The sequence below is a fragment of the Mizuhopecten yessoensis genome, unplaced genomic scaffold (genome assembly GCF_002113885.1).
Source record: "Mizuhopecten yessoensis strain PY_sf001 unplaced genomic scaffold, ASM211388v2 scaffold2213, whole genome shotgun sequence".
NCBI classification, from domain to species: Eukaryota; Metazoa; Mollusca; class Bivalvia; order Pectinida; family Pectinidae; genus Mizuhopecten; species Mizuhopecten yessoensis.
The window spans coordinates 19,119-46,387 of record NW_018404434.1 but is presented as its reverse complement, the minus strand read 5'-3'; the positions used below and the strand labels follow the sequence as shown (position 1 = coordinate 46,387).

The 27,269-nt window shown below is 39.0% G+C and overlaps 1 protein-coding gene across 4 annotated transcripts in view; it reads right to left on the bottom strand.

Moving 5' to 3' along the window:
- LOC110445315 (inositol hexakisphosphate kinase 3-like) overlaps positions 1 to 26,779 on the bottom strand; it is a 44,274-nt gene extending 17,495 nt beyond the window's left edge. The window contains exons 1-2 of one of the 4 annotated variants that reach the window (XM_021489854.1): positions 26,699 to 26,779; positions 17,910 to 17,968 (exon numbers count right to left, since the gene is read on the bottom strand). In XM_021489854.1, coding sequence (XP_021345529.1) covers positions 17,910 to 17,943 — 34 coding nt within the window. In that variant the 5' untranslated portion in view covers positions 17,944 to 17,968; positions 26,699 to 26,779. Of the gene's footprint in view, positions 1 to 4,545; positions 4,734 to 17,909; positions 17,969 to 26,698 lie in introns of those variants that run through there. The other 3 variants (XM_021489857.1, XM_021489855.1, XM_021489856.1) reach the window with 3 other exon arrangements.
- Between the last annotated feature and the right edge of the window lie 490 nt (positions 26,780 to 27,269).

Here is a 27,269-nt window from a genome sequence, read left to right as displayed (position 1 = left end):
CATCATGATTAAGCGAATGGTAAGCCATTACAAAACTTTAACCTAAACTTTAACCTGAAGATTTTGGCCAGGATAGTTAAGTCTAAAACATGTCAAAAACTCCCCAAAAAATTAAATTTATTTTCCATTTTCAATCCCCAGTATTAATGCTAGACCCCTAAAGAACCTCTATGTTAAGAATCAGCATCCTAACATCATGATTAAGCGAATGGTAAGCCATTACAAAACTTTAACCCAAACCTTAACCTGCAGATTTTGGCGACGGACGGCCGGACGGACGCACGGACGGACGGACGAAGACAGAACCTAAAGTCCCCCAGTTTCACCGTTAGGGGACTAATAACAGAAATTTAGTATACATACCGGTATAGGGACCTACGGATCAAAAAATACTTCCGGTAAGGAAATACAACCTAATTCTTGAGACTTTTTGTTTCTAAATATTAAGTGATGAGATATGGTGTACATATACTTTCGAACGTCCTGCTCATTTTCCGATGTTGAGGCATATCAAAATAATCTATTTCCGGTTTTATTCAAGATCGTTGTATTCACTTAAGCATTGCACTGTTTTTTGTATGGTATTTATGATCTATTTGAATGACACAGCTTTGCAAGCAAACAACATAATGCGCGCTAGTGCATTATGATTTGTTTGCTTGCAAAGCTGGGTCATTCAAATAGATCATAAATACCATACAAAAACAGTTCAATACTTTTATTTACGTTTTCGCTGCCTCTTATGTTCTTTTTTAACTGACAATTTATATTTAAAACTTAAAATTCCCGCCTTATCGACAGCAACACAAATTCGTTCAATAGTTGAAACAGCGTGTTGTCGCGTGCTGATTGGCAAACAAAGTAGTACTTTGAAATTTTAACAAAGACTTCAATTTTATTTCACAATTCAGTATCAATACAATTGCGTATGATATGGTTATATGGTGATTTAAGTTTATCAATAGAACTCTGAGCTGAAAGTTAGATTTGAAATTGTTTCGATTTTCCCCGAAACAAATTTCGCGCCTTGATAAATACAGTGAAAACCGTAAATCCGAACTTGTCCTCCACGAGGGAGTTATTTATGGAAGTTAACTCGAAATTTTCTCTTTGCTCATTTTGTGAAGAATCCAGACGTGAATTTATTTGTTGATTGTATGGGAATCTGACTACAGTCGGTAGATTCTATAACAGCCACGTAATTTGATATGTCGTCAGAAAATGAGGAAACCGTGGCTGCGAGACGCGTGAAACTGATATCGTTTGAAGTGAGTGATCTTCTGATCTTGCGACGGAGCGCAGGGGTTCGTTACACATGTCTGAAATGTTTATGTGTGCTGTGACTCATATCAGTTAGTCTGTAACATATGTGTCAGTAGGTCGATAGAATATGTGTATTTCAGACATTTGTAACGAACCCCTGTTGATCAGTGCAGTGTACAGTAATAGACGATATTTCTGATAAATTGCATGAGCGTAAAAATGTTTCCATTGCCGACATTGGTGATTTCAACCGATGTGCATTTTGTACGATATTGCAGACTCTTGTTTTTGTTGTAATAAAAGTATTTTTTAATTTTTCTTTTGCACATAAATTTACAATGACATTGTCAGTCAAATCTCACAATGCCCAGCGATATTTCAGCAGCCGTCATGTTTATTTATATTGGATATTGTAGTTCCGGTCAGTGTTGTATTAATACGCTAAGAATTGTGTCTCGTGATGCATGGTAATTAAAGTCCCATCAATGACACAGCTTTCAAAGAGGCTATATAGTGACAATGCCATGCAAATGTAAATATTTAGATATATCCTCACGTCTGAAAGGTAGTAATACATCTATCATAAACTGTGCGAGACATACAGATGATTTGAAACAAGTGATGACTTATTATAAGTGGACTGTATCAAAAGTCCCCCCCCCCTTCCTCTTGATTGCAATCTACGAGCTTGGAAAGTGGATCGATTTAATTGTGAATAAACACACGAGTGAGGATATAAATCACAATCAATTATAATACATTCACATCTGTATATGATGTGTTACAGATAAAACATTATTCTGCTGATACTTCCCGAACAATCATCCGACTACCACCCTCAAATCACACGACTATCACCCTCCAATCACACGACTATCACCCTCCAATCAACCAACTATCACCCTCCGACCACCGTCCAATCACCCTCCGATCACCCGTCAATCACCCGACTATCACCCTCCAATCACCCGACTACCACCATCCAATCACCCGACTATCACCCTCCAATCACACGACTATCACCCTCCAATCACACGACTACCACCCTCCAATCATTCGACTACCACCCTCAAATCACCCGACAATCACACGACTATCACCCTCCAATCACCCGCAGATCACCCTTCAATCACCCGAATATCACCATCCAAACACCCGACTATCACCATCCAATCACCAGACTACCACCCTCCAATCAACCTCCAAACACCCTCCAATCAACCGACTATCACCCTTCAATCACCCGACTATCACCCTCCAATCATCCGACTATCACTCTCCAATCACCCAACTATCACCATCCAATCACCTGACTACCACCATCAAGTCACCCGACTATCACCCTTCCATCACCCGACTATCACCCTCCAATCATCCGACTATCACCCTTCCCATCACCCAACTTTCACCTTCCAATCACCCGACTCCCACCCTCCAATCACCCCACTACCACCATCCAATCACCCGACTATCATCCTTCAATCACCCTCCAATCACTATACAATCACCCTCCAATCACCTGACTACCACCCTCCAATCACTCCACTACAACCATCCAATCATCCGACTACCACCCTCCAATCACCCGACTATCACCCTCCAATCACCCGACTATCACCCTCCAATCACCCGACTACCACCCTCCAATCACCCGACTACCACCTTTCAATCATCCTCCAATCACCCAACTATCACCATCCAATCACACGACTACCACCCTCCAATCACCCCACTACCACCATTCAATCACCCGACTATCATCCTCCAATCACCTCACTACTACCCTTCAATTACCCGACTACCAATCACTCGACTAACCTTCCAATCACCCTTTTATCCCCCGACTACCACCCTCCAATCACCCGACTATCGCTCTCCAATCACCAAACTATCGCCCTCCAATCACCCGACTACTACACTCCAATCACCCGTCTATCACCCTCCAATCATCCCACTACCACCATCCAATCACCCGACTATCACCCTCCAATCACCCGACTATCATCCTCCAATCACCCCACTACTACCCTCCAATCACCCGATTACCACCCACCAATCACCCGACGACCACCTTCCAATCACCAGTTTATCACCCGACTACCACTCTCCAAACACCCGACTATCGCCCTCCAATCACCCGACTACTACCCTCTAATCATCCGACTACCACCCACAATCACCCGACCACCATCCTCCAATCACCCGACTACCACCATCCAATCACCCGACTATCACCATCCAATCACAAGACTACCGTCTGTACCACCCTCCAATCATCGGACTATCACCCTATAATCACCCAACTATTACCCTCCAATCACCCGACTACCACCCTCCAATCTTCACAATATTATAAATGGACTGTATCAATAGTTCCCCTCCCCCCCCCCCCCCCCCCTTCCTCTTGATTACAATCCACGAGCTTGGACAGTGGATCGATTTAATTGTGAATAAACACACGGGTGAGGATATAAATCATAATACATTATAATACATGTTCATCTGTTTATGATGTGACACAGATAAAACATTGCTGTGTAAGTCTATTGCTCTGCTGATACTCCCGAACAATCCCCGACTACCACCCTCCAATCACCCTCCGATCACCCTCCAATCACCCGACTACCACCCTCCAATCACCCGACTACCACCCTCCAATCACCCGACTATCACCTTTCAATCATCCTCCAATCACCCAACTATCACCATCCAATCACACGACTACCACCCTCCAATCACCCCACTACCACCATTCAATCACCCGACTGTCATCCTCCAATCACCTCACTGCTACCCTTCAATCACCCGACTACCACCCACCAATCCCTCGACTACCACCTTTCAATCATCCGTTTATCACCTCACTGCTCCCCTTCAATCACCCGACTACCACCCACCAATCACTCGACTACCACCTTTCAATCATCCGTTTATCACCCGACTAACACCCTCTCATCACCCGACTATCGCTCTCCAATCACCCAATTACGCCCTCCAATCACCCCCCCCCCCATCACCCCACTACCACTCTCCAATCACCCGACTATCGCCCTCCAATCACCCGACTACTACCCTCTAATCATCCGACTACCACCCACCAATCACCCGACTACCATCCTCCAATCACCCGACTACCGCCATCCAATCACCCGACTATCACCATCCAATCACCAGACTATTTCCTCCATTTGCGATTTGGTTGGCTGTTATTATCTGATTTTCCCTTCAAAGTATAAATGTACCTGTCATATCGCCAGTAGATATGGATTAAATGTTACGTACCTTGTATGAGACCGAATGAGCTGTTAACAACAGGTCCTTCAATATTTGTACCGTACCATCAATTCTTAGTACTTCCTGTTTGGTAGAAATTTATAAGTATGACGATTCTTGGAATGTGTATAAATGAACTCGTAATTTTTCATGTGATGTTTATGTGCAGTTTTATGTACACAATTACGCAATAGACATTGTCTTGACAGTACGCACAGTAACTATACCCGGATGTTGCTATTTTTTAGCTTATCATCTTACATGGGCTTACCACAGGAGAACTCACCACTAGCCGATATTAGCTAAGATAATGTAGCTTCTGACGACTAGGCCATTCAGGCATTGTCATATAGGCCTATACCGTTTCATATATTGCGTTCGTTTCTATATGTATTACAACTGATACTGCCATGTTGACTACGAATACCATATTTGGTCATGACATCCATATTTAGACGTCTGACCTATATCGGAAGAGAGACGAGGTTGCCATCATGGCGGTCAATTCAGATTTCGATTGTCCTCGCTATGTAAACTTGATAATATAACGACATTTAAGGCAGAGTTTAACTTCATGTTACATATATGAAATCAACAGAAATAGATTGTGCTGTCAACTAATGCTAAAATCGCCCCGGTGTGATTAACATCGGGCATGCTCTATTACAAGGCATGGGATTGATTTGACATCCGGCCGGGTATTATTAGTACTATTGATTGATTGATTGATTGATAGGTTCACGTCCGCTTCACTATCAAGTAGTTCGGTTATCCAGTAGAGGAATGTATTTATACAGTGATATGGCGATGGTGACATTACTGTCCGGAGTTTCCTGCAAGGATTACACAATATTTCTCGATGTTTACAGTACTTCCTGATAGGAACACGTTTTCCTACTTCCCCTACTTCCTTATGTTAGGTTCCCACTGTCGTGGGATCCGTTTCAAACGCCACGATTGGCCATTTGAAGCTGATCAGGGAATTTCTCTTAAAATTCAGTCGATTCGTTCTGATACGATTTGTTGCGCTCGGATGCAATCTGGTCACAATTTGTCAATTTCAGGTGTCACGATCTGTCACGGACTGATCTCCCGTTCAGTGATAATGATAGTGTGAACCTAGTATTAACAAAGGAAAAGTGACCCGCTTGTGAGGAGGGGGAAACTCCCACCTCTATGTCTATCTTTAATCTGAAACAGCACTTATAAACAGTAAATATAACTGTTGCTATTTAGGTTTCAATTTCTATGGCTAATTTTAGTACTGGAATTGGTCTTGCACACAAAGGTACTAACCTCGCATATGTGTTGATTTAGCTGTAAACATCTGTTAACTTGCAATCATCAAAATCCTAATAATCTCAAGATCAATCTATCTTTCCTGAACCTTTAATTGGAGTACACAGTGAATTTTCTGGTGTTATATTCGTCAAACATATACATTATTATTAATGCATATGCATGCCTGTAATCAGAGAATGTACAATGCACAACCTGTAGAGCAGGTAACCAGAAACTCGGCCTTTTGCAGTTGCCGTACCTCACGCTCAGAAATGTCAGGTTTATCATCAGTCATGCGATCGACCATTCACTGTTAGACATTTTATTATTGAATGCGTCCATATTTAAGAAACTCGTGACAAAGGGGAAGTGCCTATAATGACGGTTTGGGCCCCTCGCCGATCTGGCTAAAATTCTACATACTACTACATTGTAGCTATATGGCCATATCACAAAATACACGGAATATCTAAGAAAACTATTTATAATTTTCTGTACGTGTTAATGGGGCTCAAAATATGAGTTGTCGTTTCTTTTAAGAAAAAAAGTCCTTTATCCCTCACTTTCATTCCTTTAAAGTAAACAAAATACATATTTACACTAAATGCTTAGTTTGTTTTTAACGCATACTTATATTGCAAGCTTTTGAAAACATATGTTTCCTTTGTCATACATGGAGTGAAAATGACAGGCGTCCCGGCTCTAAATCGCTGAAAACAACTCACTTAGCCACCTTGTGCCGAGTCAGTAAAATCAACTGTCGGAAATTATGAAACATTTCTCCAAAAAGCACTCCAATACTACAGTAAAATAGGCTGCTTGTCATGATGTTCTGCAAACTGTGTACACTTGTAGCATTCCATACCAACAACCTATCGGCCAAATATCAGTTAACGATTCTAGATCTTTTAGTACTTCATAAGGACTTCTTTAGGCGATTTTACAATTTTCACCATCCCGTACTTTAACAGGCTTCATTCCAGCTAGCTCTTAGCCAAATATTGTGACCCGACACCCTATTGTAGAATTGGTGGTTATGTTGGTGTAAGTGGTAGAGCAAGTGCATGAAGTGTCATTGTTGGTGGTGCTGCCCTTCCAAGTTATAGTGTCCCTCAAGATGGTATTAGTCCTATCAAATTCAGTGGTGGCATTATTCCCCATGGTGTCGTCAGTGATGATGCTTTCCCTATATGTGGGGGTTTGGGTGTTGGTATTGGCTTTGGGATGGGTTTTGTCACATATGCTGATGGAGTTGGATCTAACGATGGATTCAGATGTCCAATATGCAGAAGGAGGTTACGGTGGAGGGTACGCTTTCTTCCTTGGCCATTCTCCTTCTGTACAACATAGATCGCCATAGAGATATCTGGTTAGTCTATTACAGTGTAAATATCATTTTCCCATTGATCAGCTAGCTTATGCTTTCCGTCAAAGGCAACCATTTTCACTAATCCTCTATCTCCAGTGGAAATAAAAGCTCCACGAATGCGCTAGTCATATCGTTCCTTCTGTTTCTCCTCTGATTGTGATGCCTTAGCAGTAGCTATAGTATTAGATTCTTTGAGACGCTTGTGTAAACCATCAACATAAGCAGAACACGAACTGGCCTTGGAATCTGCTCACTAAATGTTAAATGCAAGGTCTATGGGTGCAACCTTGCTTCACGTCCATACATCAGGACGAACTGTGAAAATCCCGTACTAACATTCCTGGGCATTGTTTGCATGCACGGGTGATGACACGTGATCCTTCCAATCAGCCTTCTGTGAATGTTCGATAATTCCCAACATGATCAACAGTGTCCGGTTGACCCGTTCACACTGACCATTACCCTGGGGGTAATATGGAGTTTTTCTAAAACGCACAATTCATGTTAACTGACAGAGCTCCTTCATCAGCTTACTTTGAAAATTGAGGCCTTGGTCAGAATGTATCTGTTTTGGCATACCGTAAAGGATGACAAAGTTGGTGACAAAAGATTCTGCAGTTGTCCTTGCAGTCTCATATATAGTAGGGACGGCTGCAGCATATCGCATGAAGTGGTCCGTAATTACAAATGTACGAATACCTGCTGAAAGTTGCCCTTCGATGGTTCCAGGGTAGAAAATCCATGCTTAACAACAAAGCGGTTGGGACGTGGATATGGACACCATGGGTGCTCTCTCATTGGTAGCAGATTTCCGCCTCAGACATCTTGAACACTCAGCAATCCACTTTTCCACATCAGCTGTCAGTAAAACCTGCCCCCAAAAAAAAAGGAAATTGTCTTGTTGACACCTAGATGCCCCATCTTGTTATGCAGACTATGTAGTAAGTAATTGGCAAGGTGTTGAGGAATAACAAGTTGTTGTCTATGCTCCCGATATACAGCTCCTTCCCTATATAATACTCCCCTAAAGACCATGAGACAGTCAAAAGGTCGATAAAGGTGAGGATTCCATGATGATCAAGACATCTTACTTCTCTTAGGCTTTACACCTCTGATGACATGTTCAATATAGGGTCCAATCACAGGATCTTTCCGTTGTGCTTCTTTAATCTCATAATGAATAAAATGGTCCTTTTCCTGGTCTGTAGTAAAAGGATCCAACTCATGCGGAGTTGTCATTGCTAGGCATATACTCTCTATATAGGGTTGGGCTTGATGCATCTGGCAAACAGCTTCTACACTTTCGCTATCGATGAACGCTTCAGGGGTTCCTTCGTTGGCAGTTTTGACAAGGTGTCAGCATCAATATTGGACTTTCCCGGACGGTATTTGATATCGCAATCGTATGCAGAAATAGCTGCTAACCATCTGTGTTCTGTAGCATTCAAAGTTAGCACTGGTTAAGACATAAGTCAGGGGATTGTTGTTAGTCAACACGGAGAAACCTATATGCAAGGAGTCGCGTTGGCCAAGTGGTAAAGGCGTCTGACATTCTGCTACCACTAGCCTCCACCACTGGGTTGCGGGTTCGAGACCTACGTGGTGCAGCCTCCGGCATTTCTCCACCACCAAAACCTGGCACGTCCTTAAATGACCATAGCTGTCAAAAGGACGTAAAACACATACAAACAAACAAACAAGTCTTGTTGAGGTCAAAGTCATACATATTTAGTTTCAATTGTATAACGTCCAATAATAAAATTCGTGCACATTACACATATCTCGTACGTCTATTATCATTTATCTTATAGTATTCAAGGGCCATTTGGTTATACATTGTAGCTTTACATACACGTCTCCGTTTCATTACCTCATTGAAGGCCAAAGAGATAATAAACAAGTAAATAGCACACTGGACAGCTTGGACACCATGAGGAAACGTCATATGAATATCTATGAAAAGCGTTACGTAAACAATGACAGTATAAGACACGGTACTCTAGTGATAGGACGCCGGGCTCGTGGTCGAAGGGTTACCGGTTCGAGTAACGGCACCACACTGTATTGTATCGTTGAACAAGATACTTTACTCCGCTTGTTTCACTCTACTCAGCTGTAAATGAGTACGTGGTTGGGCAGTGCTAGTATTGCTGAATGCTAGCGTTGAGAGCGCCGAAATAGCATCACCGACTGTATGCCCCCAAGGGGGACTGAGAAAGATATTTGCTGGATGCAAAGGCCCTATAACTACGGATAATAATTTGTGAACCGTTTTGAGACGACCTACGAACTAGGTTGTCATAAAGCGGTTTATAAGAACCTCGAATTATTATTATCCACACACACAGAAGTGTAGCCTCTTACATTTGCACATTTTTATCATCACCACATGAGGATGCTTCCAACCAAAAGAACATTGAGGTCAGCAAGTGCCCCGCTTTATGACTGACTATATATTCTCCATTTAAGAACCAAGCTAAAGTTACATTGTCCACCTTGGTCTTTGGGGAATAGATCACATAGGTAATCTGTATCATTTGCCACAATGCCACAAAATTAAACGTATGAACAAAATTGTGTTTATAGAACAGAATTTATATTCAAATTTATTTATGCAACTTGTGATTTCAAAGCTTTGAAACCTTAAAAGTAATTGCATTATTAGGTAAAGTAAAACACTAAAGAGAAATTCATGTTTTTTTGGTATTTTATCTGAAAAATTAGCTGGTGTCCATTGTGTAAACACGGCCATAGCCTTTTCTATTTTAGTATTAGTCTTGCATTGACATTAGGATTTTAAAAAACAGTATAGCATATCTGCATCACAATGTATAACCATGTGAAATTTCAGTTTGAACTTCTGATTCCTGAGATAATCTCCAAGTGTTAACACACAACAGACGGACAGAGGACAGAAAGACAGATGTACATCATTACTAATTGTATACGCAGATCCCGAATTAATTCTGACGAACTTTGTTGAGATAAACATAATTTGGCCTAATGATTAACCTTTGACCAGATTACCTTGACCTTTGGTAAGCTGACTTCTTGTTGGTATTGACCAACTTTGCTTCATTATGTCATAACAAAATGTTTACCAAAATTTGGCTTTTTGAGGGTCATGTAATGTGTTTTTGACAGTATAGCCCCACTTTTCTTTTTTAGTAACAGCGACCTCGACCTTGACCAGATAAAATTGTGAAACTCCTAGTCCTTTGCACATCTATATGTATCACACTGTATCACTTTGTGAAGTTTTAGAAATTTCGGCCTTTTGGAGTCCCGAGATAATCTCCGGAAACAAAAGTGCTGACAGACAGACAGACAGACAGACAGACAGACACTGTGATTAATATAGGGCACTAATGAAAGAAGGTTTGTAGAATTTCATATTGCCAATTGTTTGTCAAAAGTATCCAAAAAAAACATCAACACCCTCTGTTTATGCAAACTTAAGTCCCCTTTGTCCAAAGATGCTCTAGAACAAATTGATTTATACCCTTTAATTTGTACAAAATTCAATGTTTTCCTCTATTTCCCCTATTGGGCCTCACCCCTCTGCCAATACGGGCCATATGAGCTAAAATCGGTCGACAGCATATACGCAAATATTATAAACACAAATTTATGAATATTTTCAAATAGACTTTAACTGTCGTTTTAGTTTACAATACCAGAAAGCTAATAATATTTCATGTTAGAAATTGGACAAAATGTACCCAAAGTGTTTTACCTATCTATAAAATCTACCAGTTTTCAAAGAGTCAACAGATGACCCTTGGGTAATAAACTTTATTTGAACAAACTTGGTAGCCATTCATCGCAGCATCCTAGGGTTTTCGGTTATTGAGAAGCTGTTTAAAGGTTTTTAACATATTTGACCCCTATGACCTTGAATATTAGTAAAGACCATTCATTTGAACAAACTTGTTCGGCCTGCATCCTAGCAAATTACTGGCCAAATATCATTATCCTAGGCCTCTTAGTTATTGAGAAGAAGTTGTTTAAAGATTTTCTAAGACAATTGATCCATTTGACCTTGAAAATGGATGAAGGTCATTCATTTGAACAAACTCGGTAGCCCTTCATCCAAACATGTAACTGGCCAAATATCATAATCCTAGGCCTCTTAGTCTCAGAAGAAGTTGTTTAAATGTTTTAACCATATTTGACCCCTGTGACCTTGAATATGAGTCAAGGTTATTCAATTTAACAAACTTGGTAGCCCTTTATTCTAGCATGCTACTACTTAAATATCATCATCTTAGTACTTTCGGTTTTTGAGAAGAAGTTGTTTAAAGGTTTTAAACATATTTGACCCCCTGGGACCTTGAATATTTGTCAAGGTCATTCGTTTGAACAAACTTGGTAGCCCATTATCCCAGCATGTTACTGACCAAATATCATCATCCTAGGCTTCTTGGTTATTCAGAATAAGTTGTTTAAAGGTTTTAAACATATTTGACCCCTGTGACCTTGATATAATTGGCCATTTCAGGACTAGAGAAAGATGTCTATCCGATTGGGTCCCGACATGGATATCGGGTTAGGTTGGGGATTTATATGGGCGTGCTCTGTAGTGTGCCGGGGTGGTCGTGGGCATCAAGAGCTAGAGTTGTTAAATTACCGTTTTTATGTGTTGTCAGAGTCAGCTTCACAAAAATAAGATGATACAAATTGTAAAGTTCAAACATGAGTCTATATACAATGTAAATAATCTTGTTGGTGACCGTGAACGATGAACGAGAGTGAGCGAGTCTTAGTATTTCTACTTCTACCAGCTGATGGCCTACCTCAACTGGTTGAATAAATACAATGCCATACATGGTTGTGGTATAAAAAGAAAAAGGAAAGAAGCAGAATTAACACTTGAAGGAGGAGATTGCTGATTTGAAGGAGGATAGGGTGTATGCTGATGAAATTTCAGGTGGAAGTGTGTTCCAATCATTGATTTTCCGGGGAAAGAAGCATTCTTTCCTCAAGAACGTTCTACAGGAGAAAGTGCGGAACCAGCTTTGATTAAGTCGGCCATTGCCTAATATCATAGTTTATACGGGGGTAACGGCATCAAATATAATTTCAGATGATTCCTGGAGCAGTAAAGAATTCAGTTACCCACCGTTTGGTAGACTTTCACGTTGATAACAAACAGACGTAGGTCTCCGAATCGTAAGGTCGACATATTTTCTGTTCTGTTCTGTTTCTGTCGAAATTCCCTCCTTTAACAGGAGCACCCCTCGACTACAATGTGGTAAACAAGTACGTGCTAAGAAAGTAGTCACTCTATCATTCAAAGTCCCTCTATCATTATAATTTCCATGTATCATTTAAAAATCCCTTCTTCTCTCAATATTTAATATATATATATATATCATTTCCTTATCACTCTATCGTGTTAAAAAAACAAATTATCATTAAACGAAAACATGTAACTGCTCTAAAGATAAAATCAATAAAATGGGATACAGGTTAAAAGGTTACAGAGAGGGTGGTTGGGTATAACCGTAGTTAAGTCTGGGGTAGGTTAGTCACACACAACAGTAATCAGGATATCCTCCCGAGACTGGTATACGTCGTCCACTACAGTGAACTCAGTGAGAGGTGGCAGGTAGCCGAACGCTTCCTGTTAACCAGCTTGTAGAAGGGGATGCGGTCAATCTGATGCGCCTCCAAGATGTTAGCTGACCTTGCTTCCCGCCTCGTAGTGCTTTCTCGGTGGATATCCTGGCGTCATGAAATGATCCATCCTGTGGCGTTCCTGCTTTCCTCCAGCCTTTAGCAGGTTGTCATGCTTCACATTTTCCAGCTTCAGTTGCTCTTCCCACTTCGGAGTTGTTTCTCCTTGTTCCTCAATGTGCTGTAATCCACTGAACTACTATCTGTCTGAGAGTCACCTTGTGATGCAATGTTCTGTTGTAGCTGAAGTGGTATTGGGCTGATAACATCTGTGTGTGTCTTCTGTACATCTTGTTTGTTGTATATTAAAGCACTGTGTGTCACTGTCTTGCATTAAAATCCCATCTATCACCTCACCGGCTTGACTTAACAAATTTTAACTTAAATCATCGTAAAATTTCTAGTCAGTTAAAAAGTGTTTTCGTCATCGACGTTCTTCATGTCACAGTTGGTACAAAGTCTATCTGGAAGTTGAATGAGCTGCCTGGCGCATCTTCCGTCTCCACAGATAGCGGAAGACATCCGGCGAGAAATTGGGCCAGTGTCGGCGATTGATTCGTGAAATGTCTGATTTAACATTAGTTCTCGTTCGTTTTTGTATCGCCTATACGTTCTGAGTTTATTTCCGTTCGCATTACCATGCATCAATATTTGTACTATAACATTTTACTTATATTTGGCATGGTGGTTCCCCAGGTGTCAAACATTGATGCAAGCAGAATCTAATCTAATCTAACGTGGTGCAATGAAACCCGAAAAAAAAAAAAAAAAAAAATTTTTGATATGGTGATATTTGGAAGTGTGGTTCCTGAAAAATGAAACATTATTGTACAGATATAAAGCCAAAAATATATATTTTGTTTAAATTTCACTTTATTGGACCAATGGAAGTTGATGCCATACCGTCGTCTGTCGTCTGCAGTCTGTCGTCAGTCCGTCAACAATTACTTCTGCCGACTTCTTTTTTATAAGCGCTGATTGAAATTCAATCACGTTTGACTGGTGAAAGCAACCCTAGGTGGTGGGGATTCATAAGTATACAAATGGAGGGCCAGACCCTTCGAGGGGCTGAGGGACGGGGTCAAAATGTTCGATTTTGCCTTATTGATTTAAGCAACTTCTTCTCTGAAACTAAGCAATAAATATTAATCATATTTGGCTGGAAGCATTCTTAGGAAGTCGAGATTCAAATTGGTACAACTGGAGGGTCTGAAACCCTGGGGAGATTGAGGGGCGGGACCAAAAGGGGGTAATGTGGCCATATTGCTATATAGAAACGACTTCTTCTTTGAAACCAAGAGATGGATATCAACCATACTCAGTTGGAAGCATTCTTACATGGTGTGACTCAAAATTGTACAAATAAAGGGGCTGACCACAAGGGGACTGAGGTATGGGGCCAAAAAGGGATATTTTGGACATATTGTTTTGTTACCTCTTTTCTTGAACTAAGAAATGAATATCAACATTGTTTGCTAGGAAGCATTCTCGTGTGCTGGGGATTAATATTTGTAAAAATGGAAGGGCTGACCCCTCGGGGCTGAGGGACATGGGCTAAAAAAAGACAGTTGGGCCATATTGCTTCAAGTGTTGTTTTCTATGGAATTAAGGGATAGATATCAATCATATTTGGTTGGATGCATTATCAGATGGTGGGACTTCATTTTTTACCAGTTGGAGTGCTGACCCCTCGCCCGGGTGGTTGGCGGACTTGGCCAAAAGGTGTTTTAACTTGGAAATTATTAGGATTCCCAACCTATAACCATATATATACAATTGCTAGGCACAAAGCGACAGATCTATAATAATATCAGAACTGACACTGGGATCTGGTCATACCCATAGGGACTTGTTACTTCGTCATAACGTCGAAACTGTTGAGATCCCCACCGCTTAGACATATTGTACATTTATGTATATACAATTCCTCGGCATAAATAGACAAATATATACAGCCATTGTATAAGAACGACCCTGGGGTCTGGCCGCTATCTTAGGGACTTAGTACATGGGTCACAACATCAATTAAGTCACTACATTAATTGTATAATACATTTACGTCCATATATACATAACTTTAGGCAGGTAAAGATGCATGTATCATTATGGTAGTAAGGTAGGTAATATTTATTCCTGTAAGCCAGTAATGATATGTGTACCATTATACATATATAGACAGGTACTTTGATACATTAATGAGTATTGGCAGGTAGTGATGTACTGACATATTGATGACGTCATACTAATTATTACATTAAAACATTCACACCTCAAACAGATATAATTGTATATAGAACCCTCGACTCGATCGTGACGCCCCAGTCAATAAGTTAATCATCATGAATGTTAATTTTACCTTTATTGCATACAAAATGGAGCTTTACTGAACAAAACGAGATCTCGTCAGTATATTGCAGAAAAAGGGTAAGTGTATGGGAAAAGGCTAAATAAACATAATTAATAAGAGTATGCTTTATTTCATCCTCGATATCGCGGGGTTACGGTCACTGAGAGCCTAAGTGAGCGTCACCCCTGGATATCGCGGGGTTACGGTCACTGAGAACCTAAGTGAGCGAGCGTTACCCCTGGATATCGCGGGGCTACGGTCACTGAGAGCCTAAGTGAGCTTTACCCCTGGATATCGCGGGGTTACGGTCACTGAGAACCTAAGTGAGCGTTACCCCTGGATATCGCGGGGTTACGGCCACTGAGAGCCTAAGTGAGCGTTACCCCTGGATGTCGCGGGGTTACGGTCACTGAGAGCCTAAGTGAGCATTCCCCCTGGATATCGCGGGGTTACGGTCACTGAGAGGCTAAGTGAGCGTTACCCCTGGATATCGCGGGGGTACGGTCACTGAGAGCCTAAGTGAGCGTTACCCCCGGATATCGCGGGGTTACGGTCACTGAGAACCTAAGTGAGCGTTACCCCTGGATATCGCGGGGCTACGGTCACTGAGAGCCTAAGTGAGCGTTCCCCCTCGATATCGCGGGGTTACGGTCACTGAGAGGCTAAGTGAGCGTTACCCCTGGATATCGCGGGGATACGGTCACTGAGAGTCTAAGTGAGCGTTACCCCTCGATATCGCGGGGTTACGGTCACTGAGAGTCTAAGTGAGCGTTCCCCCTCGATATCGCGGGGTTACGGTCACTGAGAGTCTAAGTGAGCGTTCCCCCTCGATATCGCGGGGTTACGGTCACTGAGAGGCTAAGTGAGCGTTACCCCTGGATATCGCGGGGGTACGTTCACTGAGAGCCTAAGTGAGCGTTACCCCTGGATGTCGCGGGGTTACGGTCACTGAGAGCCTAAGTGAGCATTCCCCCTGGATATCGCGGGGTTACGGTCACTGAGAACCTAAGTGAGCGTTACCCCTGGATATCGCGGGGTTACGTTCACTGAGAGCCTAAGTGAGCGTTACCCCTGGCTATCGCGGGGTTACGGTCACTGAGAGCCTAAGGGAGCGTTACCCCTGGATATCGCGGGGTTACGTTCACTGAGAGCCTAAGTGAGCGTTACCCCTGGATATCGCGGGGTTACGTTCACTGAGAGCCTAAGTGAGCGTTACCCCTGGGTATCGCGGGGGTACGGTCACTGAGAGTCTAAGTGAGCGTTACCCCTTGATATCGCGGGGTTACGGTCACTGAGAGCCTAAATGAGCGTTACCCCTGGATATCGCGGGGTTACGGTCACTGAGAGTCTAAGTGAGCGTTACCCCTGGATATCGAGGGTGTCTTGATTTTGAAGCTCTCGTTTCTGCTCCGGAAACAAGTGTAAACAAATACTTTCCTTGCCATAATAAAATCGTCCGAAAACCATTCATGAGGAGCTTATGAGTGGTGGAAGTTAAAATAATTGTGAACTAGGAATTATAAAATACAGACATATACCAGTAGTTCGAAGAAACTAATTGTTATGCGTCGTTAAGAAGTAATTTGACGTCATAATAATTGCTTCCGCGCGTTATATATTTCCGTTCCGCCATTTTATCAAACTGTACATATTCCTACTACGGGAAAAAATTACTGGAAGTTCGTTTGGAAAATACCAGTTATTAATCATTAAGAAACACGCATACGTGTGCAGTTTTGCTTGATACATTTTTATCAGTTTGCTCAAAACGATCCCACATATGATAAAAAAAACCAGTTATATATTTCGTTCCTGATCCAGTCTTTCTTGTTATTTGTCAAACGTACGAGAATATCGTATACAAATGATCATGGTCAGGAGGCCACGTACAGTTTCTCGACATTTTCCCCATGGCGTCTGCCCAAGCGCCAATGAAAGGATGAGGACTAAACCCGGAATGCACTCAGACGTGAAGAGTTTTTTGTTGAATTTTTTGTATATATTAGGCCTGATCTCCCTCAATACGTCATGGATTGTTATTCGGAGACCAGTTTCGGAAAGATGTTATTTTACCCGTTACAATGATATAAGTTATTCTTACCATTGTTTAATATTGGAAGCAAAAGTGGTGGCTGGAATGAACCACAAGGAAATAAAAATGGCAATATTTTCAACTGTTTTCGTTCCAATAAATACTCATATCTCGAAAAATACTGAACCGATTTTTGTTCGGATACCACTCTGGTCAAGCGAATTTTGCATTTGTTAATATGATACCAACTGTTTAAACACATCTTTCATATTAATCGCAAAAGTGGTGGCCGGAATGAATCAAAGTCGTTTGAAAAATGACAAAAAAAGTCAAACTTTCTCGTAAATTTCTGTCCTTTTTTACCCATTACTCGTTAATTACAGAACCGATTTTTGTCAGGCGACCACTCTAAGCAAGATAATCTTAGAAACAAGGGAAGTAACTCGAAATGAAAAACGGATTACCTGTAGAACTTTTAGCCATTCTTATAGAATGTTACCAGGCTCGGCGACGAGGATGTTTTTTTTTATATTTTGAATACTTTCAATTTACCGCACAGAATATTTATTTTCAAAACCTACGATGTTCGGAACATAACCAATCTTCTTTCGAATCATCAATATTTGCATGTCCTATATGTTTCCATGTTTTACAATGAAACCTACCTGTACTCCAATCACAACCAATCATCTCATCCATCCAATCTGTTAACCCACAGGAACAGCTACAATTGATAGTTATATTGTTGTTATTTGCCTTTTTTATTTGTGATGCTATTTCAACAAATTGTGGAAACGGTCTAAAGTGGCCCCTTTTCTAAACACCAAATCAAATATTCTCGCATTTGGTTTTCAATGAAGTTAGTTTTTTGCTTGAATTAATTTCGTTAAAAAACAAAATTCTACCATATTTGCTATTGCAAAAGGTCCCCAGTCGTAACCATTATTTTGTTCCTGGGTATATGTTATGTTTGCTATGTACCCCAGGTCTCAGACAACCAGTTACACCCGGCAGTAGAGAAACGTCTCTGCTTTATGTTAGGTACAGTACTTTGTTTCTTTTGCCAGGCTTGGACGGAGGCTGAGATTATAATCAATAACAGATATGCAATTTAGAAGAAAAATAATTTATAATTTGATGATCAAAGACTGTACTTGAAATAACCAGCGAAGCATTTTTTATGTACCGGTCACCTGGGAAAATTCCTTTTTAGTGTATTCGAGTTGTCTTTCTATGAACATTGAATGTGGCACATTGCACCTCTGTAATCTCATTTTATGTAGTTTCGTTTTATGTTCTCAAATCAAATCAAAAGTTTTATTTAACGTCGCTATGGTTTAAAACAATACAACATTAGCTCTAATGAGCGATTAAAACCGACACATAAAAGACATACACAGTAACACAATTAATATTTAGCAAAACATATTAAAAGACGAGCACTATCTGATAGTGAGGTGACATAAGTAGAGGTAAGCTTTAGCTAAAAACATGTTGTATAAAACTAATGTGAGCCTATGTGTTTTGTCTGCATGTGTTGCATTTGCATTTTGGCCCATACCAGCTGTTTATTAGTGTCTTAAATTGTGTTAGTGTAGCTGTTGTTCTGAAGTGGTCTGGTAGGGCATTCCATATTTTAGGTGCTTCAGATCGAAATGAGTGTTTACCATACTCTGTAGTCCTAACATGTGGTATATCTGCTGTGTTGTGGTATCTGAATGTGTATGGTTTTTCTGTGATGTTGATAAGGTCGTGTAGGTATGTTGGTGTCTGTTTATTTGTGATTTTAAATACTTCTATTGCAAAATTTCTCAGTCGTCTGATTTTGAGTGATGGTAGTTTTGAACGGTCTAGTAAATTTTCATATGTATTTTCGTGTTCATCGTAAATAAATTTTTAAGCCCTATCTTGGATTTTTTCCATTTTTCGTGTGTTTGTCTCACCGCAAAAGTGCCAAGTAAGTGGACAAAAATTAAAATTTGAGAGAATAAATGAATGATATAGTGTAAGTTTGCCTAATCTGTTAAGGTGTTTTCCTATGAGTTTGATTGAGTCGAGCTGTCTAGATGCTTTTTTGCAGATGTTGGATATGTGTGTATGGAGGTTTAACTGGAAGTCTATGGTGACCCCAAGTAATTTTACTTCTGGTTCACATTTTTTTGTGTTGTTGCCTATGTTGAAAGTAATGTTTTCATTTTGTGCTTTGTTTCCTACGGCCATGGCTTGAAATTTGTCTGGGTTTGATTGTTTGCGAACCAGTGAATGAGTGAATTGCAGTCTGTTTGTAGTGAAGTTTTGACCATATCTAGTGAAGTGTGTGCTTTACTAATTGTATTGTCGTCGGCATAGTTGTAAAGTTTGCAGTGTTGTATGATGTGGAAAATGTCGTTTATGAAAATATTGAACAGAATTGGGCCTAAAATTGATCCCTGAGGGTCTCCTTTGCATAGTACCTAGAAAATACTTTCATAATTTCCTAATTTGACATTTTGTTTTCTGTTTTTGAAGTTATTTGACAGTAGTTCTGAAGCCGAACTAGAAAGTCTATAATTGTGTAGTTTTAGCAGAAGGAGATTGTGAGGCAGACAGTCCAAGCCTTTGAGAGATACATAAGTATGCAGCCTACATACTTGTTCTGGTCAAGTGCCATTTTCCAATCCTCTATGACTCGCAATAATGCTGTCTGACAACCGTATACAGCTCTGAATGCAGAGAGGTAGGGATGCAAAACACCATCAAAGAAGTCACCGAGTTGGGAGTGTATGGATCTCTCAAAGACTTTGGAGAGTGCCGGGAGTATACTTGCCGGTCTGTAATTGCCTTTCTCAAGGGTGCTGTTCTTTGTGTGTATTGGTCTGACTTGTGCGGTTTTTAGTGTGTCTGGAAATGTTGATGTAGTGAGAGAGAGATTTACAAGTGTGGTGACTGGTTTGATAATGCTGGGCTGTGCTAGTCGTAGTAGTTTGGGTGAGATATTGTCGTGTCCCGTTGCTTCTCTAGGGTTTATTTTGTTGAACTGTTTTTTTTATGAAATCTTCCTCTACAGGTTGAAATGTGAGGTGTTTATCTTGCTGTCTGTTTTTGGTGATTACCTGTAGGCTAGGGTGTTCATCATTTATGGGGCGGCTGTTTGATCCAATGTTCTTTGTCACATTTACGAAAAAGTTATTAAAGATGTCGGCAACTTCGTTTTGTTTGTTAACTATCCTACCCTGTTCTTCTAATATAATGTCTACTTGGTTTTGGCAGCCTTTGTTTGTTATGAATGTTTTTATTGCTTTCCAGAAGTTTTGGTTGTTTTGGCCTCCTGTCAATCTGTCTATAAAGAAGTGTTTTATTGATTGTTTTCTGAGTGTGGTGACTTTGTGTCTCTGTGTTTTATATTTTTCCCAGTTGTGTTTGGTGCGGTTTGAGAGGAACTTGTTGTGAAGCATCTTTTCTGCGCACGCTCGGAAAAACTTCCTATCGCGGTTAAGTCGAAGCGGTGCAGTAAAGTCTTGGTTTTCTGTTGTATTTTTTTAATTTTTCACTAATTGTGTAGGGTTATATTGTATCAGCGACGTGCATAAAGGGTATTGGCAAGTACATTGATCTCTAATTTGCGATGTCAGTTATTAATATGCTTCTGCGGTAACAGGAGTCCCACTGGACTCCCCCACCCCCCCCNCACCCCCCAGTTGTTCAGATATTATGCTTGTTTTGTATTCCCACCATATATAGTTTAGAGCATGAAATGTGTTCATATTTTTCGATAATGTCTTTTACATGTAGTAAAGGACCCCATGTAATATGTGTTAGGTTCAGAGTATCACAACTGTAATATCCAAATGATTTGATGTTCATTATAGCAAAATGATAATAGATTCTAATTTGAATAGTGCATAATAATTTTATTGCTGAAGTAAAGTGCACTGGTAAAATTTTAGACTAATGGTATTGATCCAAACATAATGCATGTTTAAACAATTGTACAGACATGAAATGGAAGAAATGAACATGTATACAAAGAAAAAATGCATTACACATCATGTCTTCAAAGGAGAAAAAACTAAGAAATATTAAAATGATTTTTTTTTTTCAACTTTTGGCCTACCCTAGCTTGGGGTAGCTGTTCCACACCGCACTTTCTGAAACCATCGTATTTAAATTTCATCATGATTATTCCAACCAAGTTTTAATTATTTCCTGCTGAATGTGGACAAATTGTACCCAAAAGAGTTCTTTCCTTTTCACTTGTTAACCCTTTCACCACTGTAGACCACAATAGATTCATCCAGATTAATGCATGGTAGAGTCTACTAAAGTTACATAGGGTTGAAAGGGTTAAAGCAATAGTAAACTTAACCCCCCCAACAAGACAAAAATAGAATAAAAATAACAATTCAGATAAAGCACATAGGGACCTTTTCATCCATGTGGAGAATAAGATTCTTGTACATCCTAGTTCGAGGAAAAAGACTTGAAGTTTTAGCCAATTTTCCATTTTTGGGCCCCACACTTCCAGCTTAGGAAGCGAGGCAGGATCCTATTTTCTCATAACACCTACCGATACTAATTGCCATCGCATCATAAGTTTTCAAACCAACTTGAATTATTTCCTGCTGTAAATATCACGCGAAGTTTATAAGTATATACTTACTATCACAGACAGGTATTATACGTATATTATCACAGACTTGTATTACACATGTATTAATTATCACACATGTACATAGGTCTTATATAAGTATATATCACAGACAGATATAGCACATGTACATGTACACACTATCACAGACATGTATTACACATGTACGTACTTTCACAGACATGTATTACACATTAAAATTAGTATCACAGATAGGTATTACACATGGGAATTAGTATCACATAGGTATTACACATTTGCACACTATCACAGATAGGTATTACACATGTACACTATCACATTAGGTATTACACATGTACATACTTTCACAGACATGTATTACACATGAAAATTAGTATCACAGACATGTATTACACATGAAAATTAGTATCACAGATATGTATTACACATGTACATACTTTCACAAACAGGTATTACACATGGACATACTATCAGAGATATAGGTATTACACATCTACACACTATCACAGACATGCATTACACATGTACACAGTATCACAGACAGGTATTACACATGTATATACTTTCACAAACAGGTATTACACATGTATACACTATCACAGACGGGTATTACACATGGACATTAGTATCACAGACAGGTATTACACATGTACATACTTTCACAAACAGGTATTACACATGTATACACTATCCCAGACGGGTATTACACATGGACATTAGTATCACAGACAGGAATTACACATGTACATACTTTCACAAACAGGTATTACACATGGACATATATAAAGTATCACAGATCGGTATTACACATGTACACACAATCACAGACAGGGATTACACATGTAAATTAGTCTCAAAGATAGGTATTACACATGTATACACTATCAAAGACGGGTATTACACATGGAAATTAGTATCACAGACAGGTATTTCACATGTACATACTATCACAGACAGGTACTACACATGTACATTAGAATCACAGACAGGTATTACAAATGTACACACTATCACAGAAAGGCATTACACATGTACACACTAGCACAGACAGGTATTACACAAGTACACACTATCACAGACAGGCATTACACATGTACATTAGTATCATAGATAGGTATTACACATGTACACACCATCACAGACAGGTATTACATATGTACACACTATCACAGATAGGAATTACACATGTACACACTACCACAGACAGGAATTACACATGTACACACTACCACAGACAGGAATTACACATGTACACACTAGCACAGACAGGTATTACACAAGTACACACTATCACAGACATGGATTACACATGTACACACTAGCACAGACAGGTATTACACAAGTACACACTATCACAGACAAGTGTTACACATGAACACACTATCACAGACAGGCATTACACATGTACATTAGTATCAAAGACAGGTATTACACATGTCCATACTTTCACAAACAGGTGTTACACATGTATACACTATCCCAGACGGGTATTACACATGGAAATTAGTATCACAGACAGGTATTACACTTGTATTCACTATCACAGACAGGTATGTATTACACATGGACATTATTATCACAGATTTGTATTATACATGGACATATATAAAGTATCACAGATAGGTATTACACATGCACAAACTATCACAGACAGGTATTACGCATGTACACACTATCACAGACAGGTATTACACATGTACACACTATCAAAGACAGGTATTACACATGTACATTAGTATCACAAATAGATTCTACTCATATATATACAATCACAGACATGTTAACACATGTACAGTACATGCGAGATAGAGCCAACGTAAATGTTGAGTAGGTTGGTTGAGTAGGCGGGGTACTGCGCTGTGAGTGTGGATACCGAAAGGTATATGCAGGGCGATTGAATAAAAAGTTGCATATAAATCCAGATAGGTTTCAATCACAACACGCTCAAGCGTTACCAATGCGCGGGTTTTTATTACAACGCATTGGTAACGCTTGAGCGTGTTGTGATTGAAACCTATCTGGAGGTACAGTACATAACACACTAGTGCACATGTTCTCTTATTTCTTTACACACCTCATATAACTTAATATGTTAGTCATAACATTATTTCTTATTTGGTCTAGAGATATAGGATATCAAACATACTGTCAATGAAAACAAGTCATTCAGAAGGTATGTATCACTAACCTTCATTTGTTAAATGCAATTATTGCAAAATCCTTTCATCAATAATTCTATCAAAGCTATGATTTTTAGCTTTGTTTCTCAGTAGCAAGTTGGGGGCTTACACCTTCCATTATTTATTTACCTGGTCTGAAGGTACAATGTGAGTTTATGCCTAGTGTCTTATCTTCAATATTTCTTTTAATGAGGATATTTAGTACATACAAAGGTGAGTGGTACAGGCCCTCTTGGCCTCTTGTATATCATCTAAAACTCCCAGATCTAAGGATGCATACTTCAAAGTATACATTTGGTTGAAATACAAGAGTTGGCTTGACTTGCTTCCAAGGTTACAGGTCAAATATCAAAGTAAATCAAATAACTTCTGAAGAGATGAAAGTCCTAAAACCATGATATTTAGCTGTTAGCTTCCTGGGTTGGAGCCTTACTAAATAATAAATATGCGAATAAAAAAGACCTTGACCTACTTTCAAAATAACAGAGGTTGATTATGTCGAAAACTACCGTCTCATTCTGAAGAAATAACATGCCCAGAGTTCATCTTCGCTAGCCAAGTGTTCACTTCGTATACACTCCACTTGTACAAGTGGAGTGTATGTATACGAAGCGAACACTTGGCTAGCGAAGATGGCTTAAAGTTATAATATTTGGCTGTCTAAGCTCCCTTGAATGGAAGTTGACAAAGTTTGCTTACAAAAATTACTTTGAGTTATATTTGAGGTCACATGGGTCAAATATTTCAAAACTTTAAACGTATTCTTTTGAAGAACCCATACACTTGATATCAAGAGTATGATATTTCACAGGTTTTAAATTGAAATTAAAAAATTCAGATGAACTATTCAGGCCTCTTGTTATTTATGTCAAAAGTTTATATACAGATTACATTATATATATATAGCACACATGTATTTAAGTATGTAAAGAGTAGTTGTCTGCAGAGTTTATTATGAGAGGTATAACCTATATATATATAATTAGGATTGGTATACACATTATATGCACTTCAAGAGTAATACAGAGTATATTTACACATATTTATTTAAGGTTCTGTGGTTTATTTTTCATGAACTTTCCAGTTGGCATACATGTATGAGTAAGTAGGAAAATTGGTGCAGAATTAATGCATACCTTCTTTAATATAGCTTTTTGATTTATTTTTTCTTTCAAAAGTTTCAGCTTGAATGTATGTGTTTACATTTTGTATTGTTCTAAAGTTGCAATGAACACATAACAGATATTTATCTTACCTAAGGATGCCACACAATGAGTGAAACTTACACAAGACTGATATTTTGGATATTATAAAAAAAACATGAAAATTATACTGATTGTAAATTTAAACAAGTTATGTTTTTTTGAATTTTTGTAGAGAGTATATTTACCTTCAATTGGCTTTGAGACAAATTGAATGTGAAGAGACATTAAATTACTCATGATGTTGCGATACCCATTGATTTATATTTCATATACCTCACCAGACTATGTACAGGACTTAATCCTTAAAAAGATACAAATAGTATACAGAATATAAACACACAGTGATATAAAACAAGTAGTTTACAGTGTATAAATTAAACAATTGTTCTTGTAACTGCTATTAGCATGTAATTGCTAGGTGTATTTAATTACAGCGAAGTTAATTTGCCTACAGTAGATGTGTGTTTGAAGTACAAAAATGTGTAATACCTGTCTGTAATATTAAATACAAATATAATACCTGTCTGTGATAGTAAATACAAATGTAATACCTGTCTGTGATACTAAATACAAGTGTATTATATGTCTGTGATACTAAATACAAGTATAATACCTGTCTCTGATATTAAATACGAGTGTAATTCCTGTCTGTGGTACTAAATGGAAGTTTAATACCTGTCTGTGATAGTATGTACATGTGTAATACCTGTCTGTGATAGTAAATACAAATGTAATACCTGTCTGTGATAGTAAATACAAGTGTAATACCTGTCTGTGGTACTAAATGGAAGTGTTATACCTGTCTGTGATACTGAAAACAAGTGTATTATATGTCTGTGATACTAAATACAAGTATAATACCTGTCTCTGATATTAAATACAAGTGCAATACCTGTCTGTGATACTAAATGGAAGTGTTATACCTGTCTATGATACTGAAAACAAGTGTATTATATGTCTATGATACTAAATACAAGTGTAATACCTGTCTGTGATATTTAATTTAAAAGACAAGTGTAATACCATCCTCGACGACGGTGTAATACCTGTCTGTAATATGAAATACAAGTGTAATATATATACAAATGTACCTGTCTGTGATATCACGGAATTAGATGTTATCTAAGTCCGTGGTGATACTAAATACAAGTGTAATACCTGTCTGTGATACTAAATACAAGTGTAATACCTGTCTGTGATACTAAACACAAGTGTAATACCTGTCTGTGATATTAAATACAAGTGTAATACCTGTCTGTGATACTAAATACAAGTGCAATATGAGTCTGTGATACTAAATACAAACAAGTAAAATGTTCTACTTTCGTTTTCAAATAAATGCAACAAAATATGAGAATATCCTCAATTACCTATCTATGATTATCTATATGTTATACTCCACAGAGACCAAAATGGCTTTCATGCTTTACCATCAATATATATAATTATAAACATTTTACCTGTTTGACTCCGCATGAACTGCAGCAGGAAATCGGAATTTTGTTTAAGAAATGGTGCGGTATCAGGTAAAAGCGTCTTCAACCGACAACAAACGTCTTCAAGTGACAACAAGCGTCGCCAGACAAAATCTTTAAAAATACTGAATAAAAAGTAAGCGACATCAGAAGATATGTTGTTAATATGACTATAATACACCTCTGTACCAAATTTCAATTTGATATTTGAAAAATTGGCCGAGTGTGTATTAGCTTGAAAAGTGTAGAAAGCGTCGCCAGATAATATCGTTACAATTACCCGCTAAAGTAAGGCGTATACATGTAGCTTCGTAAAATCGTAAAATTAAATTCACGATAACTCATGATCAATCATTTTTTAACAAATCTACCTGAAGTTTGGTATAAAGGTGTATCATAGTGATATGAATAACATATCTTCTGATGTCGCTTACTTAAATTACGATTAAATTTAGAGATATAGTTTGAAGACGCTTCACAATCTGTCGAGTTCTATTCACACACGTGTGCCAAGCCGTCGCTCGTAATAATCAAAAACATCAAATAATGTAAGTCA